Source organism: Thalassophryne amazonica, chromosome 23, assembly GCF_902500255.1.
Source record: "Thalassophryne amazonica chromosome 23, fThaAma1.1, whole genome shotgun sequence".
NCBI lineage: Eukaryota > Metazoa > Chordata > Actinopteri > Batrachoidiformes > Batrachoididae > Thalassophryne > Thalassophryne amazonica.
This window is the reverse complement of record NC_047125.1, coordinates 7,055,131-7,078,869: the sequence shown is the minus strand read 5'-3', so window position 1 is coordinate 7,078,869 and position 23,739 is coordinate 7,055,131. Positions and strand designations below refer to the sequence as shown.

The window sequence follows — 23,739 nt, the reverse complement described above, 5'->3', positions numbered from 1 at the left end:
CACACACACACACACACACGAAGCCAAACGCAAACGGCTTTAGTTTTGTCTGTTCCAGTGAGCCGTCTGGGTAGCATCCGGGATGACAACGACCCAAACTGCACCTACGAAGGAGATAACAATGTGCTGTTGCAACAAACCAGCAACTACCTGCTCAGCTGGCTCCACGTGGAGCGCTGTGGTCAGTCCTCTTCTTCACTTTTCACCCAAGGCCATCAAATATGGCCATCGGGTATTGTGAAGGCTTTTGTCTGTTCGTCTGTCCCTGCTCCAGTCCTGTTACCGCTAGAGTTTTCAAATTCACAGGGAACATTCTTGGGTCACAGACCTTGGACAAGTTCAAAGATGTCTAACCTATTTTTATGGTATGATGTCGCGGATGTTAACCTGATGATGTCACTTCCTGGTGTCACTACCTGCTAACTTCACTTCATTTTTGGCTAGAAATAACACCTTTCTCATATATTATATAAAAGCCAGTGAGAAATAAGCATTCTAAAACTGAAAACACTATTTTTATAACCTGATAACACTTCTGGAAGGATTTACAAAACATTAGCGTAGTGACGTCACTTCCTGGTGTCACTACCTGCTAACCACTTCATTTTTGGCTAGAAATAACACCTGTCTCATATATTATAAAAAAGCTAGTGAGAAATTAGCACTTCTAAAACTGAAAACACTGTTTATATAACCTGATAACACCTCTGGAAGGATTTACAAAACATTAGCGTAGTGATGTCACTTCCTGGTGTCACTACCTGCTAACCACTTCATTTTTGGCTAGAAATAACACCTTTCTCATATATTATAAAAAAGCTAGTGAGAAATTAGCACTTCTAAAACTGAAAACACTGTTTATATAACCTGATAACACCTCTGTTAGGATTTACAAAACATTAGCGTAGTGACATCACTTCCTGGTGTCACTACCTGCTAACTTCACTTCATTTTTGGCTAGAAATAACACCTTTCTCATATATTATAAAAAACCTAGTGAGAAATTAGCACTTCTAAAACTGAAAACACTGTTTATATAACCTGATAACACCTCTGTTAGGATTTACAAAACATTAGCGTAGTGACGTCACTTCCTGGTGTCACTACCTGCTAACCACTTCATTTTTGGCTAGAAATAACACCTGTCTCATATATTATAAAAAAGCTAGTGAGAAATTAGCACTTCTAAAACTGAAAACACTGTTTATATAACCTGATAACACCTCTGTTAGGATTTACAAAACATTAGCGTAGTGACATCACTTCCTGGTGTCACTACCTGCTAACTTCACTTCATTTTTGGCTAGAAATAACACCTTTCTCATATATTATAAAAAAGCTAGTGAGAAATTAGCACTTCTAAACTGAAACACTGTTTATATAACCTGATAACACCTCTGTTAGGATTTACAAAACATTAGCGTAGTGACATCACTTCCTGGTGTCACTACCTGCTAACTTCACTTCATTTTTGGCTAGAAATAACACCTTTCTCATATATTATAAAAAAGCTAGTGAGAAATTAGCACTTCTAAAACTGAAAACACTATTCTGCATGCACGCTAACTCAAAGCTAACTTCCTATGGAGTTAAATTTGTTTCATTAATACCTGCAAAAGTACAGAGTGTGATCTACAAATATTCCTTGATTTGCACAACTTCCAGTCTTGTCAAAAGCTCATGTAAATGCACACCCAAGGCCTACTGCAGACACTGTTAAAACATAAATATTGTTATTGGTTGACTGATTGATAGAGGGGTTTTATTGAACGTGTACAAATTGTACATAAGACAATAGGATCTTAATAATTAAACAACTGCAAATTATAAAGAACACAATGCTGATTAGGCCGAGGGTATTTTGGCATTGTGTGATATTTTATTCTAACATTGCTGAGGAGATCATGGTTTCAACAGTGTTTGTTATTGCCAATAAAGGGTTAAACTTTCTTTGCTGCTTTTCTGTTTGTTTGTTAGCAGGATGTCTCAAAAGGATATAAACAGATTCCAGATATATTTGGTGGAGCTTTCAGCCTTGGACAAACAGCTGATTAAATTGTGATGCTGATCCAGATCAAGCTGTGGATCTTGTGCTTTAATTGTGGTTCCTTAATTCCTTGATCCTTATCCTGCCTTTTGAGCGTTCATATGGGATTCAGGATCAGGTCATATTATATGATCTTGATGATAGGATCAAAGCAAGACAAAAGGCACTGAGAACAGTATGTCCTTACCTCGGCTCCTTTGATCATGAGCCTGCTTTTGATGTTTTTTTCTTGATTTCTTAGATCCTGTAATCAGGATTGCTAGGATCAAGATGACACCTAAAATCCACCAACAGTGATTTCAATCGAGGATCAAAGCATCAAAATCATCAAAAATCAACAAAGGTGTGTGTGGGGAATTTTTTTTTTTTTTTTTTTTTTTTACTTTGCCTCTAAAGACCCCCCCCCCCCCCCCCAAAAAAAAAAAAAAAAAATTATAGTTCTTGTTATTTGAAAATTGTGCTCTCTAAAATCGTGATTTTGATTATAGAATGCATCTTGTCTGGGTGATGTCAAACCCACTTTGTGAGGGATGGTTTGGTTTTGGCTGAGATTTGACCTCCTTACAGTTGCCTGAAATACAACAAACAAACAAATCTTACATTGAAGTTGAGTTTGGTCACTTGTCCTGTTGAGGAACTGCACCGTTTTCAATGTAATACATGTTGAGTGGACTTTAAGGTTTTAGCTGCTGTGTCTTCTGGTTTTTAGATGGTGTGCGAATTGAGTCTCCTCTTCACACTGTGGATTTCCTAGAAGATTTCCATGACATCCTGAAAAGCCAATTTACAGCAACGACGATGAAAGAGTGTTTGGACCCTGCAGGTGGGAGACCAACGTTGTAGCAATGTGTCCATTTTGTGAATGTAGCCCTGTTCTCCCTTTGATGGATATGCACAGCACATTTGGATATGCATATCCAGTTATATGCGTAAGTCAGTTCTGTCCTGTAAATACTTATTATTGTTGAAGTTTCTGATCATCTCACACATGGAACACATGGAGAGTGAGAAAAGCAAAGGAACAAGGCACCTTCCTTGAGGCACACCATATTAAATGTTACGAATATGGAACTTCCTCTCTATAATGTGTGACCAGGACTAATGTAAGACCTGCTTAGATCGGCCAATACAATTTTTAAGGTATTCTATGAGAATATTATGGCCAGTGGTGTCACATGCAATACCCAGATCCAGTATAACCAGGACTTGATCTCAGGCATTGTTAATTATAATCTATTTTGCTGCTGATATAAAAATGTTACTGTTCTTTAAGTAGCCAAATGTGTAGGAAAATCAGACTAACCTCTGTTTATGAATGAATGTAATTGACCCTCTGTGAAGTGTGGTTATTAGTGTAACTTCCTCTGTGTACTGTGAAATCATCAGTACCGCTGGCAGCGTACAAGTGGCTGGTCTGTTTCCTTCTCAAGGAGAGTCACAGGAGGCTGGAAGAGCAAAGGGCGTCTAGCAAGGATGAGTTTGAGGCTCGTAACAACTGTCAGGTGAGACTGACACGCATGCATGGGGCAGTTTAGAAATTTACATTTCTCTCATCATAAATTAGCGACGGAGGCACTGGAGCCATCATAGATCTGGTTGTTCTTTTGGTCAGCAGTAACATATCAGCTCAGGTTGATACTGTACAACATACAGTGGGGCCAAAAAGTATTTAATCAGTCCCTGATTGTGCAAGTTCTCCTACTTAGAAAGATGAGAGAGGTCTGTAATTTTCATCATAGGTACACTTCAACTATGAGAGACAAAATGAGTAAAAAAAAATCCAGGAAATCACATTGTAGGATTTTTAAAGAATTTATTTGCAAATTATGGTGGTCACCCACAAACAAGCAAGATTTCTGGCTCTCACAGACCTGTAACTTCTTCTTTAAGAAGCTCTTCTGTCCTCCACCTGTTATCTGTATTACCTGTTGGAACTTGTTATCTGTATAAAAGACACCTGTCCACAGCCTCAAACAGTCAGACTCCAAGCTCAACCATGGCCAAGACCAAAGAGCTGTCAAAGGACACCAGGAAGAAAATTGTAGACGTGCACCAGGCTGGGAAGAGTGAATCTACAGTAGTCAAGCAGGTTGGTGTGAATAAATCAACTGTGGGAGCAATTGTAAGAAAATGGAAGACATACAAGACCACTGATAATCTCCCTCTATCTGGGGCTCCACACAAGATCTCATCCCGTGGGGTCAAAATGATCATGAGAACGGTGAACAAAAATCCAAGAACTACACGGAGGGACCTGATGAAAGACCTGCAGAGAGCTGGGACCAAAGTGCCAAAGGCTACACACTACGCAGAGAGGGACTCAAATCCTGCAGTGCCAGGCGTGTCCCCCTGCTTAAGACAGTGCATGTCCAGGCCCGTCTGAAGTTTGCCAGAGAGCATATGGATGATCCAGAAGAGGATTGGGAGAATATCATGTGGTCAGATGAAACCAAAATAGAACATTTTAGTAAAAACTCAACTAGTCGTGTTTGGAGGAAGAAGAGTGCTGAGTTGCATCCCAAGAACACCATATCTACTGTGAAGCACGGGGGTGCAAAGATCATGCTTTGGGGCTGTTTTTCTGCAAAGGGGACAGGACGACTGATCCGTGCTAAGGGAAGAATGAACGTGGCCATGTATCATGACATTTTAAGCCAAAACCTCCTTCCATCAGTGAGAGCATTGAAGATGCAACGTGGCTGGGTCTTCAGCATGGACAGTGATCCCAACCACACCGCTCGGGCAACGAAGGAGTGGCTCCGTAAAAAACATTTCAAGGTCCTGGAGTGGCCAAGACAGTCTCCAGACCTCAACCCCATAGAAAATTTGTTGAGGAGGTTGAAAGTCTGTGTTGCCCAGCGACAGCCCCAAAAATCACTGCTCTCCAAGGAGATCTGCATGGAGGAATGGGCCAAAATACCAGCTACAGTGTGTGCAAACCTGGTGAAGACTTACAGGAAATGTTTGACTTCTGTCATTGCAACAAAGATTATGTTACAAAGTATTGAGTTGAACTTTTGTTATTGACAAAATACCTATTTTCCACCATAATTTACAAATAAATTCTTTAAAAATCCTACAATGTGATTTTCTGGATATTTTTTCTCAATTTGTCTCTCATAGTTGAAGTGTACCTATGATGAAAATTACAGACCTCTCTCATCTTTCTAAGTAGGAGAACTTGCACAATCAGGGACTGACTAAATACTTTTTTACCCCACTGTAGTCAAATGTTGAATGTTTTTACGTTGGGCTGTAGGGATATCGATTGTCATTGATGGGGCTCGATTTGGGGTCCAGCAACTTCCTGTTTAATAGAAACCACACATTCCGGGATAACATGTAATTTGTCACAGAACCATAAGTCACTAAAAAAGTACCAACGCCCTTAAAGTCCTCCTTGTGTGTTTGTAGGTTTATTACTGTCGTTCGCTCGCGTTGGCCTACATCGAGCATGTGGTACTTCAGAGATTTCACCAGCAGACCGCTGACCCCAACACGCCAGCTGCTCTCAGACCAGTCCTCAGGAAGCTGTGTGCCCTCTACGGACTGTGGATCCTCAGTAGTCACATGACCACGCTCTATCAGGGTATGTACTCCGCGCGGAGTCCATCCAACGTTCTGGTCCCGGTGACGTACGTGACACATTCTTGTTCTTTGTTCAGGTAATTATGTGAGTGGAGGGAGGCCAGCAGAGTTGGTCCAGGAAGCCATTCTCACCCTTTGCTCGCAGGTACAGGGTCTCTGGGTGAACTTTTAACCTGCCTGATTTATTCCAGATGACTGTTACACAAATTTACACTCGCTTATTAACACATTTGTTGCTAATTCTTCCTTGTTGGCGTGCGCTGAGGAGCCAGATCCTCCAGGGAGCTCTTTAAATTGAGGTGTGGGTTTGAGTCACGTTATCTGGGGCCAAGTCGAAGCTGAGTCACGAGTTTGATTGCTACAGGATTGAAAACAGCTTCTTGTTTTCCACTGTTCGGTGGGTTTTGTCACAATGACTCAAAAGCTTGTGAAGACATTTTTCTTGACACTGATGTGGAACTGGCAACATAAAATTTGTGACGAAAGGCGGACATTGTGAGAGGGGGGTGTTTGACTAATGATTTCATGTTAATAAAATTTGGACTTGGCTTTGAGTGGAAACTATTAACTTTGATTCCAGATTAAGTTGCTGAGTGTAGTATTTTTTTGTTTGTTTTTTAGTACGTGGTATGTGGGACATTACGTTGTCGCGTGTGAATCTGGACTTTTACAAATGTCACCGCGTCACCACATCTACCACATTAAAGTACCAGTGAAAATCCCCATCTGGTTCTCTAGAAGTAATCGCTCATTAGACACAAGGTCACTCCCACGGTACCCAAGGGTCCTCTGAAGAGACCAGACATCTGCACCCGGCTTCATAAAACAGTCTAATCTTTGAGTCGACTACAGTTAGTTGTCCAACATTATCTGTCTAATCACCATTTCACATCAATGATTCAATGTGTAGATTAGCTGTCTTATGTTAGTCAACGGTTTTCACAGGCATAACAGCCTCACGCGTCATTGCCAAGAGACAGCGCCAATGCGCGACAGTTTTGTTTACTTCCAGGTTGTTCGTTGTCATGAACTGTCCAGCATTTGTTTTGTTAACTGGCTTTATTTAACATTTATTGAGACATACGAACTGCAGAATGGCGTACTTAGCACTTAGCCTAGCAGTTTGACTCTTCAGTTTCTTCTTCTACACTTCTGTCAAGCTTCTTGTGCACACAACGCTGCCCAGTGTGACAGCAACGCCTGGTGGCTAATGTGAGAATTGTCACAAACACATCATGACAGTTGTCGTTTGCTACAACCACAGCTAAAAACAGAGGAAATTTTCCTTTTGCAGGAATACGAGCAACGTAGGGTAGGACGTAGGCACTTGAGTGTTCCATCAAGTGTTGGTACATGATAGCTGCCATTTTTTGAGGTAAGACACTAAGTTTTGTCGACTAAAAATAGATTAGCCTTTTCTGTACAAGGCAAAAACTTTAGTGAGGTAACGCGAAACTTTAGCCGACTCCGTGCTTTGTGCAACGACCAACGTCAAAAAGTCAACTAAGTGAGTTTATTCTAGTAAAAGATTAGACTGCTTTATGAAACCGAGCCCTGGTCATGACCTTTGATCCACTGCTTAGTTTCCAGGTTAAGTTTCCGCTTAAAATTCAAGATACGGCAGTTTTTAATTAACTAGCTAAAACAGTTGCGTTCTCACAGCCTCCACTTTAACAGCAAGCTAAATTTAACCCTCGAGTGTAAAAAGCCACGGATATATTTGAAAACGTGGCCCCCGTGCAACAACCGCCTCATCTTATTTTATAACTAAGGAAGCCGTTGGAGTTCTGCAGCAGGCCTATGGCCACACATAAGACGCCACAGTGATGATGTCATTGCTGCTGTTTGCCTTAAAGCGACTCCTGATCTCTTCCTGCAGCTTAAAGGAGACGCCGTCGCACTGGTGGATGTTTTTGCGCCACCCGATTTCATCCTCAACTCTCCTCTTGGCAAAGCGGATGGACAGGTACGTACTTAAAAAAAAATAAATAAATAAAATATTTCCGGAACACAACAACCAAGTTTTGGCGTCTATTAGTCTACATATATCGATTGTTTGAATTCTGTTCGTGTTACTAAAACAAGTTTAATGTGTCGTGTTATTTTGGTGAGGACTCGCTGGAAAATGACACAAAACAAATGTTTTTGTTGATGTTCTGTGTTTTGGTGAAAAATGAACGTCAGTCGATATAGAGATAGCGGATTTTAGAATCTTCAAATATCAAAACCGGTATCGCTCATAAAAATCCTGTATCGTTCGGGATCTAGTTGTTACTCATGTGATGCCGGGATATTGTTTTGCGTACAGTTTACGGACGGACCATTACTGTCCCTTTTGTGTGACTGTGTCTTCGTGGTGGTACAACGTGATGGTCTCCCTGAGGAGCCCCCTCCCGCATGGACGTGACGCGCTCCTTCTGAAGCTTAATGAACAGATGGTTTAAATGCTGTGTTCCTAAATCCACCTCACTGTAGCTTTAATAATGTGATCTGTGGGCTTCTTCTGAAAATGGATCACATGCCAAGTCATGTGAGATCATCTGATAATCCGCCCCTGCCAGGAAATGTTTATTAAAAAGAAACCAGCAGAGTGCACTTGGGTTAAAATTCCTCAGAGCCAGAACAGTAACACAAAAATGTGGAGTGACGGTCTCATTTGTCACTTAATAAACAGATGCTTCTTCAGCCTCCAGCTTATGAAACGTTCTCAGACGGTGAGCAGAAGTTCATCATCTCCAGCTGTCAAACACAATTTACCGCTTTTGTTGTCTTTTTAAGCACCAGACGACACTCTGAGTTTTCTTGGAACAGAGAAAGTCTTCTTCCAGTAAAGACGCTGCACGTGACCGAGCCGACAGCAGACTGACAGAGAACCAAACACACACTGTGCATCACAACAATGTTCACTGCATGTGGGAGTGACATGACAGAGAAAAATCTATGTTTATATGTGAATATTTGGGAGTATCTCGGCCCAAAATGTTGTACATCTACAGGAGGTTTCTCTTCTCTGGAAATAAATGACAGGGCTGTGAACCTGAAGTTTTTTTTCTCAGCTGGTTCGTCCCGAACAGAAACAGTATTTTAATGCTTCCGATTTTGGGTTCCACCCCAAAATTAACATTCCTGAATCACTTAGAACAAAAAAATATTGTTCCCGAACCAGTTAATAAAGTTGCATGTCAGCTGTGGGACACTGAAAACACTGTATATGCCAGACCTGTATGTGGCGCTGCAACACGTCTATGAAAAACGGAGAAGACAATACCAGGTTCTGTAGCAGGCAGCAGAACCAGGACTCTGAGTAAAATAAAGTCTTTTAAGAGAACGCTGATCATCTGAAATAGACTTATTTAGCCGTTTTACCGGCTCCGTTAACGCGTCACCGGCAAAACGGCTATTTCCGACCGTAATCCAACATTAATGTCCGCAAATCAGACACAACAGGGTTATGCCCATTCTCATCCAACTCCAACGTTTGCACGGATCCATGTTCACCACTCAAGACTATACCTTAATCCGCATAATAATATAGTTCAATAAAACTGTTACGCAGACAAAGGGTGTGGTCGGCTCGTCAAAGCTTCCCGTAGCAACGGCGTCTTCATGCCAAACTGGAAATTCTGTGAGCAGAATCCACATCCATACTTTCATGTGGTAGCTTAAATTAATCCATTGCGACATTTTCGTCGCTACGCCACTTTGTCTCGCTCTCAGCTGATGGCGCCATTATTGACATCTGTGTAGCATTGCGCGCGGTCAGGGCACGGAGTAAATGCATCAAATGTGAAACTGTCAAATATTTTGCCACCGTCCACACGATATTTTATGGTCTGACTCTCACACGATTAACAAATCAGATTTGCGGAAAAAAAATGTAATTGGATTAGAATGTGTATTTAAAGTAAATCAGTGTGTTTGTGTATTTTTAAAAGACAGAGTTGCCAATTTTGGGGGGGATAAGACTCTGCGCGTGCGCAGTGTACTGAAAATTTTTGGTAACTCTAACCCTAATTAAAAAAAATTCCTTGTTTACGAATAAAAAATAACAATAGAAAGGAAACTCTACTTGATTGTTCTCTCCACGTCCATCCTCCTAACTTTTTCCAAAATATTTCAGCAAGCTCATCCACTGGCATGTGAGAGGCGAATAAAGAAAAATGGTTAAATTGGCTGGAGGTCAAGAGTGCCCTGGTTATGAGGTCTGTGGAGCTGAAGGGTTTTAGTCATGCTAATGCTCCCCAGAACCATTTTCTGCAGTGAATTTGCAAGGAGAAATAGAGAGGATTGAGGCAGCTGTTTATTCAACTCTTTACAAGCTGGAATGTGAGAAGGTTTTCTCCAAAATTGAAGAGAATAGGAACAGACTCAAGCCTAACACTGCTGAAATGAGCTTTGCTTTTAAATTAAATCTTTTTAAGCCCCCAAATCCCCTTCATTTCATACAACTATGGTCATAACAGTTCCTAGTTGCGCAAACATTTCACAATTTATATCTCTATTACATACAGTATTTTATGATGGCACAATCAAATTATAAGAAGTATATTATTAATGTCTTTAAACAAAAACATAGTCAAACATTTCAGGACGCACATACAACCCGACTGTTTTATTGTTCCATGCAAGTGCTACTTTAAAGATTGACCAGCAGATGTCACCATATTTCATTGTATCAAATGCTTCGAAACACTGAACCATTTCAACACAATTGCTCCATATTGATTCAGTGGTTCAAAATGCTTCAGTTTCTCTGTCGCGAATTAGCAATAAAATGCATCAGCAACCAGTAATTTTTAGCACTTGTGCACAGACAGACTTACAATCATGAATACCTGCTAACCAGGACATTAAATAATGTGTGATATGCCCATTAAATTACCTTTAGCCTACTGTCTCAACACACTGGCTGACTCAGAACCAAGCTCCGAAGCTTTGCTCGAACTCTCTCTGACCTCTTCATGTGCAGTTCACTTATCAGGTGACAGGTTTTCAGTGAATCAACGATCGGAGAATACTGCAGTGAGAACATTGTAAGCAGATGTTAACAGCTGTTTTGGGTGTGGACCTTAAACTCCTCTCCTTTCATTAACAAGCAGTGCGCCGTGGTCTGGTCTAATCTAGTCATCAACAGAAAATTAATGGGAGAAATTTTTTATTTTGGCGTCACATTTCTTGCTTGCGTTTGAGAACGTGAGATTGAAACGATGAAAGCAAGAGTGTCACGCCACATGCGTAAGAGTTGGCAACCCTGAAAAGACACAGTGCTGTGTTGCGCTCAGCCTGACAGACCAAAATAATGGACGAGCGCTAACCAGCAGCTAAAGCTGAAGCTCCAGTCCTCACATGATCATTCATACAGTTTGACTGTTTAAAATATTAAAACCATTCACACACTGAGTAAATATATCATCAATATAATCTGACCTGTTATGTTGTTTCAGTCAGATTCATCATCACAGCCTGGCGAGAAGTTCTTGTTTTGAAAGAGGACATCTGGACTTTAATTCCTTATTGTGGAAATTACTGAAGAAACAGCGTTTTTAAAGAAGTCCCTCATCACAACGCTCTATTCCGGCATTCAAGAAGTCACCATGGGCAGCACGGCGGCTTAGTGGTTAGCACTGTTGCCTCACAGCAAGAAGGTCGTAGGTTCGATTACCACCTGCTGAGTTTGCATGTTCTCCCCATATTTATGTAGGTTTCCTCTGGGTGCTTTGGTTTCCTGTCACATTTAAAAACATGCAGGTTAGGTGAATTGGAAACTTTATAATTGCCCCAGGTCTCCCTTGCAAAAGAGGTCTCTATCTCAGTGGGACTAACCTGTTTAAATAAAGACTAAATTTTAAAAAAAGTCCCTCGATGTTTGTATGATCTGGGTGCATTTCTAAAAAAAAAAAGTTCCTCAATGTTTGTCTGCTCCGGGTGCATTTTTTAAAAAGTCCCTCAGTGTTTGTCTGCTTTGGGTGCGTTCCTTAAAAAGTCCCTCGATGTTTGTCTGCTTCAGGTGTGTTTCTCAGTGTGAAACATAGGGTACAGCACTTTGTCCCACCAACAAAAATCACTTAAGTGACCAACAAGGAAGTGAACCAGGTCACTGGGTCATTGTAACTGGAAACCTTTTCAAGAACAACAACAACAACAAAAAGACTGTATTAATCGCTTACCATTATTTTAAAATAACAATTCTATTCCAGAACATGAAACAAATATATAGTTCCTGGTTTCGTTTTAATTCCTAGCAAAATACCAAAGGTTTCTGATTTTTGTTTTTGTTCCAAATACCAGTTCAAGGCCTTGCTAAATGAGACCAAACCTGACATTTTATGACAACGTGATCTCGAGAATAATTCAACAAAAGGTGAGACAGACTTTGGGCTAACATGTAGCATCACTTGTGGTAGCCATGGCTTTGAACCAGTTGGGGGAAAAAAAAATCCTGGTTCAAAGCCCTGGTGGTAGCACATTAAATGTTAAAGTCCTTCACTCTGATTCAATTACAGACCAGCAGATTTGTTTGACGAATCAGTGGTCCTGTTTGTTTGCGCTTTTGTTGAGCAATGGCAACAACCAATAATATGTTGATTCTTGTATTTCTTCTCATTATCCATCTGTGTGTCTCCAGCTTTATAAGAACTTGTGGTCCACGGTGATGCAGGGCAACCAGGTGCTGGAACGCCCGTCCTGGTGGAAGGAGTTCTGCTACAACAAACCTGTGGTTGGTTCCCTGCGCCCAAAGCTCTAGACTTCTTTCTACGCGTTGTGCAGCAGATCAGCTGGATGAGCGGCTGAATTCTGGATGAAGAACGTTTCCCAGAATCCTGTGCATGCTTCACAACTGGGGAAAATTCATGATTGACACAATTTTTTTTCATAGGGAAGTAATCTGTTTGCTGAAACATGGAGCAGTTATAGACTGTCTTGCTGGCTTTTCTCCTTTGTGTTTGATTTAATCACAAATTTTAAAAAAAAATTGCTGTAAATTCTATTTTCACTCCGGGATTCTCCTGGAATTTTATGCCAAATTATTAAGTAAATCCACAAGACTTACTTTAACCTTCCTTTATTTACTTTAATCTTTTGATTACAAGATCTTTATTTTTTAGGGAGAACTTTGTTGTGGGCTAAGTTTTAAGTTGTTTGCTAATGGTGCATCACACTGACTTTCACTTATTACTTAGTGACAGAATCGACCAAACAGCAAAATGGTTGGAGGAACTCCGGTGTTGCCATAGAAGGTTCATCGTGATATCTGAACCAGAACATAGCAGTGCTGCTACGTGGTGGATGCTGTTATACTGCCACATACCTTGAGTGAGTATATCAGGCTGATGGGTGGGATGTTTGATATCTCCAGTGCCAGAGCTCTTATGACTGATCCTCCAAATGTTGGTGAGATCTTCGAAGCTGTGGAAGATCTGAGGGTGGGGAACACTCCATGGATCTGCAGCATTGGAGCTGTTGGAGCTTGGTATTGTAAACAGTTTTGTTTCAGTCTGGGAGACGGGGGTCATCAGGGATGTGTTATTGGTCCTTCATTCTTTAGGGGACTGAGCATTGGTTTGGGTTGTGGAAACCAGCAGCTTCAGTGCCTTTGTAGTAGAGGAAAGGTTTGCTAACCTTTAGGTTGCAGATGATGCTGTGATCTTTGCAGGATCACTGATGCCCTGAGTACAGCGTTCAAGAAGCCGAGCAAGGATTCAGTGTGTTTGGGCTTGCAGTTGTCCAAGATTAAGACTGAGATCCAGGCTTTCACTGACTTTCAGGACTTAAAGGACTACATCTTTAAAGTGCCGTCCAAAAGGGTTCCTTAAATGTTTAAACTCCTGTACAGTGTCAGCAGTCTGATTATTAAAAGTATCGTCCCTTTTGATTTTTTGCAGTAATTTACTGTAATATAAAGTACCGCTTATGTTTCCGTACCAGGTGACTTTTAATCAGATCGGTGATAGAAAAGATCAACCTACTCCAAACAGATTATTTTTAATTGTAAAACCTTGTAAAAGGTTTTTGTTGTCATTTCTTTAATGTATTTTAAAGTTTCACCATAAAAATAGAACTGCCAATAATGCTGAACACGATTGTACATGATGATTTTAGAAATAATTTAAAAGAATTATGACTTATAATAGTGCCTAATTAAGTTTTTGGATTTATTGTATTTAATAACTGGCTGAACGTGACGTGTTTGTAACTCTCAACAAAAAATAATTAAAACATTTTGAATTCCAATAAATGTTTATTTGTGGTGCTGGAACAGTCCGATCTGGTTCATGAGACGCAGCTTTGAAACGTGTTGGGCCCGTCCAGATCAAGACGTTGATAGTGCAAAAATATAAATTTAGTGAGCCTCATAGGACCTTCTTCTCACGGAGGAGGCCACATGTGAGACTTTCCACAAAGCAAATCCAGCCGTTTGAGGGGTTTCAGGAGGTCTGAATCTGGACTAAGTCGTGCAGCTGGCACTGAATGTGAAGCCTGTTATCAAATCACAGTAATAACCCACCGCAGAACAACTCCACGCAACCACGTCTGCTTTTTCCACATCAGCGTTACAAAGTCCAGTTTGAGACCCAAAAATAAGAGTCTCTAATTAAAGGAAATTTGCTCCAGTAACCACAGTTGGTTTTTCTTTGCATTGAGGTCACGTTTATTTTTTCCACCCCTGTGGTGTTTGTCCGTCCATGTGTTTATCAACGTTAGTGGAAATAGTGTAATACAAACATGCAAACTAAACAGGGAGTATCTTGATTTTCTATGATTTAACAATGAATTATTTTGTCACATTTTACTTGCAAAATACATGAATGGCACAAACCTAATTTCCAGAGTTCATTGATTATTTACATGGTTTTCAGAGAGGTCCTATATTGGCTCCAAGGCCCTTTGGTGCTGGTGTTGCAGACCGAACGGTCCGCCCCTGAAAATCAGTCCACCTTTTGCATCTACACATGCGTCATTTCGGAGCACAGCAGCATGTCGCAGAATCTCTTCACCCAAAGCAATCAAATGGATTAATGTTATTAACCATCAGATGATAAAGGTAAAACCTAGTTCAAAAATAATGAAGCCTAACTGCTGATTTGCATTGCATTTGTCATGAACAAGCCATTATTTTATTTAACACCATCCAGATTTATCTGTGAGTTGCCTATAGTCTCTTTGACAGGTACTGAAAATTTCATGGAAAAATTCCACACGGTTCCAGAGATATGCACAAAATGTACCCCAAAAATAGCACTTTTTTTCATCAATTTTGTGTAACATTGATATTTAGCATTATCATTTAAAGTTGGATGTTAAAGAAATAACCTTGTATTTTGTCAGTTTGTTTGTTTGGGCTTCATAATAACACACGGTTGAGAAACAAGTATGACTTTGAGTTTTATCATGTTGTGATTGATACTGCGGAGTAGGCAAAACTGTCGCAAGCATAACACTGAGAAGTCCTTGATTTATTTATTTATGTCAAATCCTTAGCTATATCTCCTACTCTGCTTCAATAGAATAATTATATTATTTGTTCAGTAATACCAGGAACTAATGGACAGAATTTCTTTGTTTCAGGCATCTGCAGACTAAAGAAGATATTATAGTATATATGCACTGATCATTTCTAGCAATGACTGAACCGAGAGCAATAGAAATATTGAAATTCTATAACTATAAACTATATAACCATACCTAAAATGATAACATTTCACAATAAAGACCACTTTTAAATTTTGATGGTTATGTCACACTTTGGCTTCATTATTTTTGAACTAGGCCTTAAATCATTGTAAAGTCAGTTTTAAGCAGAAACTCTGTGAAATTCCGTGACGCTTTGAAATGGCCGACGCGCAGTGAATGCATCAGCTAGCAGCTTGTTTAGCCGTGACGCTCTGATCGCTTCCGCCACCTTTTATGATGAAATAGGGGAGGTGATGGTCTAGTGGTTAAGGTGTTGGGCTTGAGACCAGAAGATCATCGGTTCAAATCCCAACCTGACTGGAAAATCACTAAGGGCCCTTGGGCAAGGTCTTTAATCCCCTATTGCTCCCGGTGTGTAGTGAGCGCCTTGTGTGGCAGCACCCTCACATTGGGGTGAATGTGAGGCATTATTGTAAAGTGTCTGATGCAGATGGAAAAGCGCTATATGAATGCATTCCATTTATATAGCATGTTTGTGTGTGTGTGCGCGCGCGTGTGTGCGCGCTCGCTCTGCAGCTGACGAGATGCTCGTTCCCCCCTGAGTACTCAGTAGTACTTTGTTTTCGGAAGTCTCCAGTGTGACAGTGTGTGACATTTACAACTTTACACTTGCGTTAATTGAAAAATACTGAACACAGGGAGACAATCTGGGCCTGTTAAGAATCTGCAGCTCTAGTTGCACCATCAAGGATAAGAAAACATATTTGAATGCACACATGCCCAAATGTGCCTGTGCTGGTTTCCGTTCGGAACAATTACACAAACGTTTTACCAAAGCAGGCACCCATCACACACTCTGCCAGCCTGCCTGTTCCCAACCCAATGCATTTGTGCATTGCATATGATTTGAACATTGATGGAATAAAATAGTTACTTATAAATAAAAACAAATTCATCATGTGATGGCGCCTTTACAGAAATCTGTGTGCAGCCAATAGCTCCGATTACATTAGGGAAACTGGCTGTCGATGCCAATGTGATGTACCTGGATGACATTCGGATGATTGTTTTCCGCACAACTCGCATGGTTCGGTGCAAGGTTGGCTGGCACACTCTTGACCAATCGGCCAGCTCCCACTGGAATGCCCCTGTTGCCAGGAACCCCAGCCTGGTCAGCACCTGTGTAGGCACACAAACACCTGCCTGGCTCCTCGCTGTATTGCGCACTGGGCCAGTTTCAGTTCTGCGCGCAACTCCAGTGACAGTGGCCTTGGTAATTGAAAACGGCTTATGAGCCAATTATCGTTGTCTGCAAGTAAATCCTTATGTTCCCTGAGTACACACTCACGTCGGATTGCACCATTTGCAAGGTCCTCTAACAACGCAAATGCAGCCATTGTTAACACCATTTTCTGCGTGCTTAATGTCCATCCATATAATTGCAAACACGTGGATGTGTTAATTGTTCGCAAGTGTGTCTCTGATGTGTACATCACTCTGATGTCTTCATGTTTTCACACTATTAATGGTGACCTGTCACCTCTACGTGTCAGCAGTGGAACAACAGTTTTAGAAATGTGCGTACGCCAGCCAGGATTTTTGCATGGAGCACTGCACATTTCCACGGTCATTTCACGTTTGATACATCTGAACGTTAGCGCAGAGACGTATGTATGCCATGTTTTGGTGTGTACACACGCTTTGTACATGAGGCCTCGGGTGTTTAAATGCTACAGTAACGCTGAAATTGACAATTAGCTCCAGTGTCGGCTTGATTTGGAAATATTCAGCAGATGGGGAAAATCCAACAAACATTAAGAGTTTCGTTGGAAGAAAAAAATGCTGTTTATTGTAAATGTGATCAAATCTGTCTGCCTGCATTTCGTCAACATGCTCTGTTTGACATCCAGTCTACTGAGTGTCTTCGTGCGTCATGCTGACTGTCTAACAGATAAATGTTTCTGCCGTGTAAGTCAGCAATACGCTACAATAAAAAATGTTCTGAATTCCTTCCAGCTGTGGAGATCCCTGCCATATGTTTCAGGGGGAAAAGGCGTATTTGTGAAAACAAACTATCTTCATCTGTTCCCACTTCTGTGTGGGGTCGACGTGCTTAGGGTTTTACAGCTGGATGTTCTTCCTGACACAAACCCTCTGTACTCTTGACTCTCTGGGCCCAGCACCTATTTCAGGTTCTGAGTTTTGCACAAGAGCACCAATTCTCAGACCAAGAGGAGTCGGGGACAGTGCCACCTGAGCCATGGCAGACTAGTCCTTCATAGTCAGATACTTCCTTACAATGCACCACAAACTGCTGGGAAAATTTGGCACTGTAATGGACAGTTACAGGTCGGAATACCTTGGCTGATTTCTCCAAGGGAATCTCTGGAGAATCATCTCTGGAGCAGGCACACCACTCGACACACCTCTGCATTACTTGGGAACAGATGTTCCTCCCTCACCAAGTTGATCAGACTACCAACCTGAAGTGGTTGGTCCTCACATTCAACTGCGGACGCAACAAGCTATACACTCTGGGTGAATTTGTATGCACTGCGCATTAGCTAAGGGTAACTCCAACCTGGGTGTGAAAATTGCAGGCAGAGTAGGGTTGCCAACTGTCCCTTGAAAAACGGAATCGTCCCTTATTTGGAAATAAAAGTGTGCGTTCCATATTGACCTGAAACGGGATGCAGTTTGTCCCGTATTTCTGTGAGAATCAAAAAGTCTGTAAAATGTCAATGGAATTGACTGGCGCTTTATATGGAAACTTACGGTAAATTTGATCCCAGCCTCTCTCCTGCTTTTCACCAGTGAGCTGACAGACACGAGTTGACAATACAGAATCACTCTTATCTCATTGGTCGAGGGACATCTGCTCGCAAGAAGATACTGACGTCATGAGCCGATGACGGTCGCTGCACGACAATAACAAATCAGCATGGCTGATATCGACACCGACACCGACACTGGCACTGCAGATATGCCTACGGACAGCAATGTCTGTAACGTCGTTAGTCCTCCTCATAAAAAAAAAAAAAAAAAATGCAAAAATACAGGGGAGAATGAGAAAAGGAAAATGGCTGGGTGGAAAAGGTGCGTGACAACAGTATTGTTTACTTTTCAGACTTTATTTTTTGCACTTTTTATTACACTAAATGTGTAAATGTGCACTGTTACATTGTTTTGCACTGTTACATTGTTTTGGATGATGCAAATTTTCTTCTTTTTTTTTTGTGATTTGAGATTTGTTTTTAAAGAAGACAGAATGCTCATATTGAAATTGTGAGTGAAAATTTATTTTGCACTAAATAAGTGGGCCTCTACTGGTGGTTGCTCTCACTGCGGTATTGTATCACTTCCTGTTCCGGAGCACAGCTGTGTTTTTCTGTATCTGTTAGCTGTTTAATCTGCGCAGTTAGATTGATCTAGTTAACAAGATTACGATTTGTTTCACAGTGTAATCTTTACGTGCCTTAACTAAAGCACTCCCTCTGCTGAATCACCTCTAAATTATTTACACATTATTCACTTTGTGTGTTTTTACGAATCCGCTAGCTTAGCGCAGCTACTAGCTCTTAGCCGGTTTAGCATGGCGGCTTCTCCTGTCTCTCCTGCACTTTTCTGCTCTGGGTGTGAAATGTTTAGTTATTCCTCGGCCTCCTTTAGCAGTAATGGTACTTGTAATAAGTGTAGCTTATTCGTAGCTTTGGAGGCCAGGCTGGGCGAATTGGAGACTCGACTCCGCACCGTGGAAAATTCTACAGCTAGCCAGGCCCCTGTAGTCGGTGCGGACCAAGGTAGCTTAGCCGCCGTTAGTTTCCCTCTGGCAGATCCCGAGCAGCCGGGAAAGCAGGCCAACTGGGTGACTGTGAGGAGGAAGCGTAACCCTAAACAGAAGCCCCGTGTACACCGCCAACCCGTTCACATCTCTAACCGTTTTTCCCCACTCGACGACACACCCGCCGAGGATCAAACTCAGATTATTGGCGACTCTGTTTTGAGAAATGTGAAGTTAGCGACACCAGCAACCATTGTCAATTGTCTTCCGGGGGCCAGAGCAGGCGACACTGAAGGAAATTTGAAACTGCTGGCTAAGGCTAAGCGTAAATTTGGTAAGATTGTAATTCACGTCGGCAGTAATGACACCCGGTTACGCCAATCGGAGGTCACCAAAATTAACATTGAATCGGTGTGTAACTTTGCAAAAACAATGTCGGACTCTGTAGTTTTCTCTGGGCCCCTCCCCAATCGGACCGGGAGTGACATGTTTAGCCGCATGTTCTCCTTGAATTGCTGGCTGTCTGAGTGGTGTCCAAAAAATGAGGTGGGCTTCATAGATAATTGGCAAAGCTTCTGGGGGAAACCTGGTCTTGTTAGGAGAGACGGCATCCTTCCCACTTTGGATTAAACATTAGGTCTCTCTCTTCTAAGTCCCTGTTAGTAAATGATATAATAATTGATCAACATATTGATTTATTCTGCCTTACAGAAACCTGGTTACAGCAGGATGAATATGTTAGTTTAAATGAGTCAACACCCCCGAGTCGGGCTGAGGCGGAGGATTAGCAGCAATCTTCCATTCCAGCTTATTAATTAATCAAAAACCCAGACAGAGCTTTAATTCATTTGAAAGCTTGACTCTTAGTCTTGTCCATCCAAATTGGAAGTCCCAAAAAACAGTTTTATTTGCTGTTATCTATCGTCCTCCTGGTCGTTACTGTGAGTTTCTCTGTGAATTTTCGGACCTTTTGTCTGACTTAGTGCTTAGCTCAGATAAGATAATTATAGTGGGCGATTTCAACATCCACACAGATGCTGAGAATGACAGCCTCAACACTGCATTTAATCTATTATTAGACTCAATTGGCTTTGCTCAAAATGTAAACGAGTCCACCCACCACTTTAATCATATCTTAGATCTTGTTCTGACTTATGGTATGGAAATTGAAGACTTAACAGTATTCCCTGAAAACTCCCTTCTGTGCAGTGCAGAGTAGCTACCTAAACTCTGTAAGAGATAGAGTATCTCGTCAATAGTTTTACATCCTCATTGAAGACAACTTTGGATGCTGTAGCTCCTCTGAAAAAGAGAGCTTTAAATCAGAAGTGCCTGACTCCGTGGTATAACTCACAAACTCGCAGCTTAAAGCAGATAACCCGTACGTTGGAGAGGAAATGGCGTCTCACTAATTTAGATCTTCACTTAGCCTGGAAAAAGAGTCTGTTGCTCTATAAAAAAGCCCTCCATAAAGCTAGGACATCTTACTACTCATCACTAATTGAAGAAAATAAGAACAACCCCAGGTTTCTTTTCAGCACTGTAGCCAGGCTGACAAAGAGTCAGAGCTCTATTGAGCCGAGTATTCCTTTAACTTTAACTAGTAATGACTTCATGACTTTTTTTGCTAATAAAATTTTAACTATTAGAGACAAAATTACTCATAACCATCCCAAAGACGTATCGTTATCTTTGGCTGCTTTCAGTGATTTGGTTAGACTCTTTCTCTCAGATTGTTCTGTCTGAGTTATTTTCATTAGTTACTTCATCCAAACCATCAACATGTCTATTAGACCCCATTCCAGCAGTCTGCTCAAGGAAGCCCTACCATTATTTAATGCTTCGATCTTAAATATGATCAATCTATCTTTATTAGTTGGCTATGTACCACAGGCTTTTAAGGTGGCAGTAATTAAACCATTACTTAAAAAGCCATCACTTGACCCAGCTATCTTAGCTAATTATAGGCCAATCTCCAACCTTCCTTTTCTCTCAAAAATTCTTGAAAGGGTAGTTGTAAAACAGCTAACTGATCATCTGCAGAGGAATGGTCTATTTGAAGAGTTTCAGTCAGGTTTTAGAATTCATCATAGTACAGAAACAGCATTTAGTGAAGGTTACAAATGATCTTCTTATGGCCTCAGACAGTGGACTCATCTCTGTGCTTGTTCTGTTAGACCTCAGTGCTGCTTTTGAAACTGTTGACCATAAAATTTTATTACAGAGATTAGAGCATGCCATAGGTATTAAAGGCACTGCGCTGCGGTGGTTTGAATCATATTTATCTAATAGATTACAATTTGTTCATGTAAATGGGGAATCTTCTTCACAGATTAAGGTTAATTATGGAGTTCCACAAGGTTCTGTGCTAGGACCAATTTTATTCACTTTATACATGCTTCCCTTAGGCAGTATTATTAGACGGCATTGCTTAAATTTTCATTGTTACGCAGATGATACCCAGCTTTATCTATCCATGAAGCCAGAGGATACACACCAATTAGCTAAACTGCAGGATTGTCTTACAGACATAAAGACATGGATGACCTCTAATTTCCTGCTTTTAAACTCAGATAAAACTGAAGTTATTGTACTTGGCCCCACAAATCTTAGAAACATGGTGTCTAACCAGATCCTTACTCTGGATGGCATTACCCTGACCTCTAGTAATACTGTGAGAAATGTTGGAGTCATTTTTGATCAGGATATGTCATTCAAAGCGCATATTAAACAAATATGTAGGACTGCTTTTTTGCATTTACGCGATATCTCTAAAATTAGAAAGGTATTGTCTCAGAGTGATGCTGAAAAACTAATTCATGCATTTATTTCCTCTAGGCTGGACTATTGTAATTCATAATTATCAGGTTGTCCTAAAAGTTCCCTGAAAAGCCTTCAGTTAATTCAAAATGCTGCAGCTAGAGTACTAACGGGGACTAGAAGGAGAGAGCATATCTCACCCATATTGGCCTCTCTTCATTGGCTTCCTGTTAATTCTAGAATAGAATTTAAAATTCTTCTTCGTACTTATAAGGTTTTGAATAATCAGGTCCCATCTTATCTTAGGGCCCTCATAGTACCATATCACCCCAATAGAGCGCTTCGCTCTCAGACTGCAGGCTTACTTGTAGTTCCTAGAGTTTGTAAGAGTAGAATGGGAGGCAGAGCCTTCAGCTTTCAGGCTCCTCTCCTGTGGAACCAGCTCCCAATTCAGATCAGGGAGACAAACACCCTCTCTACTTTTAAGATTAGGCTTAAAACTTTCCTTTTTGCTAAAGCTTATAGTTAGGGCTGGATCAGGTGACCCTGAACCATCCCTTAGTTATGCTGCTATAGACGTAGACTGCTGGGGGGTTCCCATGATGCACTGAGTGTTTCTTTCTCTTTTTGATCTGTATGCACCACTGTGCATTTAATCATTAGTGATTGATCTCTGCTCCCCTCCACAGCATGTCTTTTTCCTGGTTCTCTCCCTCAGCCCCAACCAGTCCCAGCAGAAGACTGCCCCTCCCTGAGCCTGGTTCTGCTGGAGGTTTCTTCCTGTTAAAAGGGAGTTTTTCCTTCCCACTGTCGCCAAGTGCTTGCTCACAGGGGGTCGTTTTGACCGTTGGGGTTTTTCTGTAATTATTGTATGAATTTTGCCGTACAATATAACGCGCCTTGGGGCAACTGTTTGTGATTTGGCGCTATATAAATAAAATTGATTGATTGATTAAAAATAAATTGCTAAATAATAATTTGTTTTCCACATGTTCATATCAGAACAAATGCATGTATGCATCTACCTCAATTCAGGGTCAAGTCAACAGTCAAATGGTTAAAAATCATTTCACACAGACGCTGGGAAGGGTGAAGGCCATGGTCAGTCGGCTGGTCGGCCCTGGCGGTGAGGTGTCCCTTATTTATTTTTCAGAGAGTTGGCAACCCTAAGGCAGAGCTACACTGGACTGGGTGTGAGTCAAGCTGAGGCTGCCAGAGATCCATTCGAGCTCCTGAAACATGTTCAAAACCTGTACAAATTTACCCACCTTTTGCTGACTTGTGTAATGTTACACTGAGCCCCCTCATTCAGGAGGTGCACCATGACCAAGACAAGCTAGCCATCAAACAAGGCTAAATGTGAGAACTGCTGTCTCCAAGGAAGCCAATCATCCTCACGTTTTTGGGCATACGCGCTGGTAAGTGCCCAGGAATTTTAACCAAATTTACAACAAAAATCAGCACACAGGGGAGCGTTTTTATGAATCACCGTTCGACTGAGACACTTGGCTCCATGTTTAGCGCACAGCACGCCAGCTGTACACAAGGACTTTAATTCATCTTCTTTAGTGAAAACGTGAATTCCCCTTTTGTGAAGAGGAAATCCAGCTTTCGCCAGGCCTTTAATCTTAATTTCTGGAGTGTGTACGCCAACACCATCCAAGGACTAAAAACCCGCAGCGCGCCTGCTGGTTTTCGGTAACTCCGTCTCAGTGCAAAAACTCCAGTTAATATTAATTCAACATCCGTCCATCAATTTATCATACCAGAATCATGGCCGCAGATCCGTTCAACAATGAACAATGTACAAGCCTGAGCTCGGCAGAACTTCAGAAAAAGGCTTCTGCTTACTTTCAAATGTGGCCACGATGTTCAATATTGAAGAATCAGTAAAAAGGCCTCACATTCACCAAGTCTTACTGCAAACCGG

General features: G+C 41.3%; 1 protein-coding gene across 2 annotated transcripts in view; it reads left to right on the top strand.

The window, feature by feature from the left end:
• The window catches only part of acox3 (acyl-CoA oxidase 3, pristanoyl), a 40,625-nt gene extending 27,970 nt beyond the window's left edge, over positions 1-12,655 (top strand). The window contains exons 13-19 of one of the 2 annotated variants that reach the window (XM_034164608.1): positions 44-181; positions 2,757-2,870; positions 3,434-3,549; positions 5,462-5,636; positions 5,713-5,780; positions 7,515-7,601; positions 12,261-12,655. In XM_034164608.1, coding sequence (XP_034020499.1) covers positions 44-181; positions 2,757-2,870; positions 3,434-3,549; positions 5,462-5,636; positions 5,713-5,780; positions 7,515-7,601; positions 12,261-12,380 — 818 coding nt within the window. In that variant the 3' untranslated portion in view covers positions 12,381-12,655. The remainder of the gene's footprint in view (positions 1-43; positions 182-2,756; positions 2,871-3,433; positions 3,550-5,461; positions 5,637-5,712; positions 5,781-7,514; positions 7,602-12,260) is intronic. The other variant, XM_034164609.1, reaches the window with a different exon arrangement.
• Positions 12,656-23,739: the final 11,084 nt, after the last annotated feature.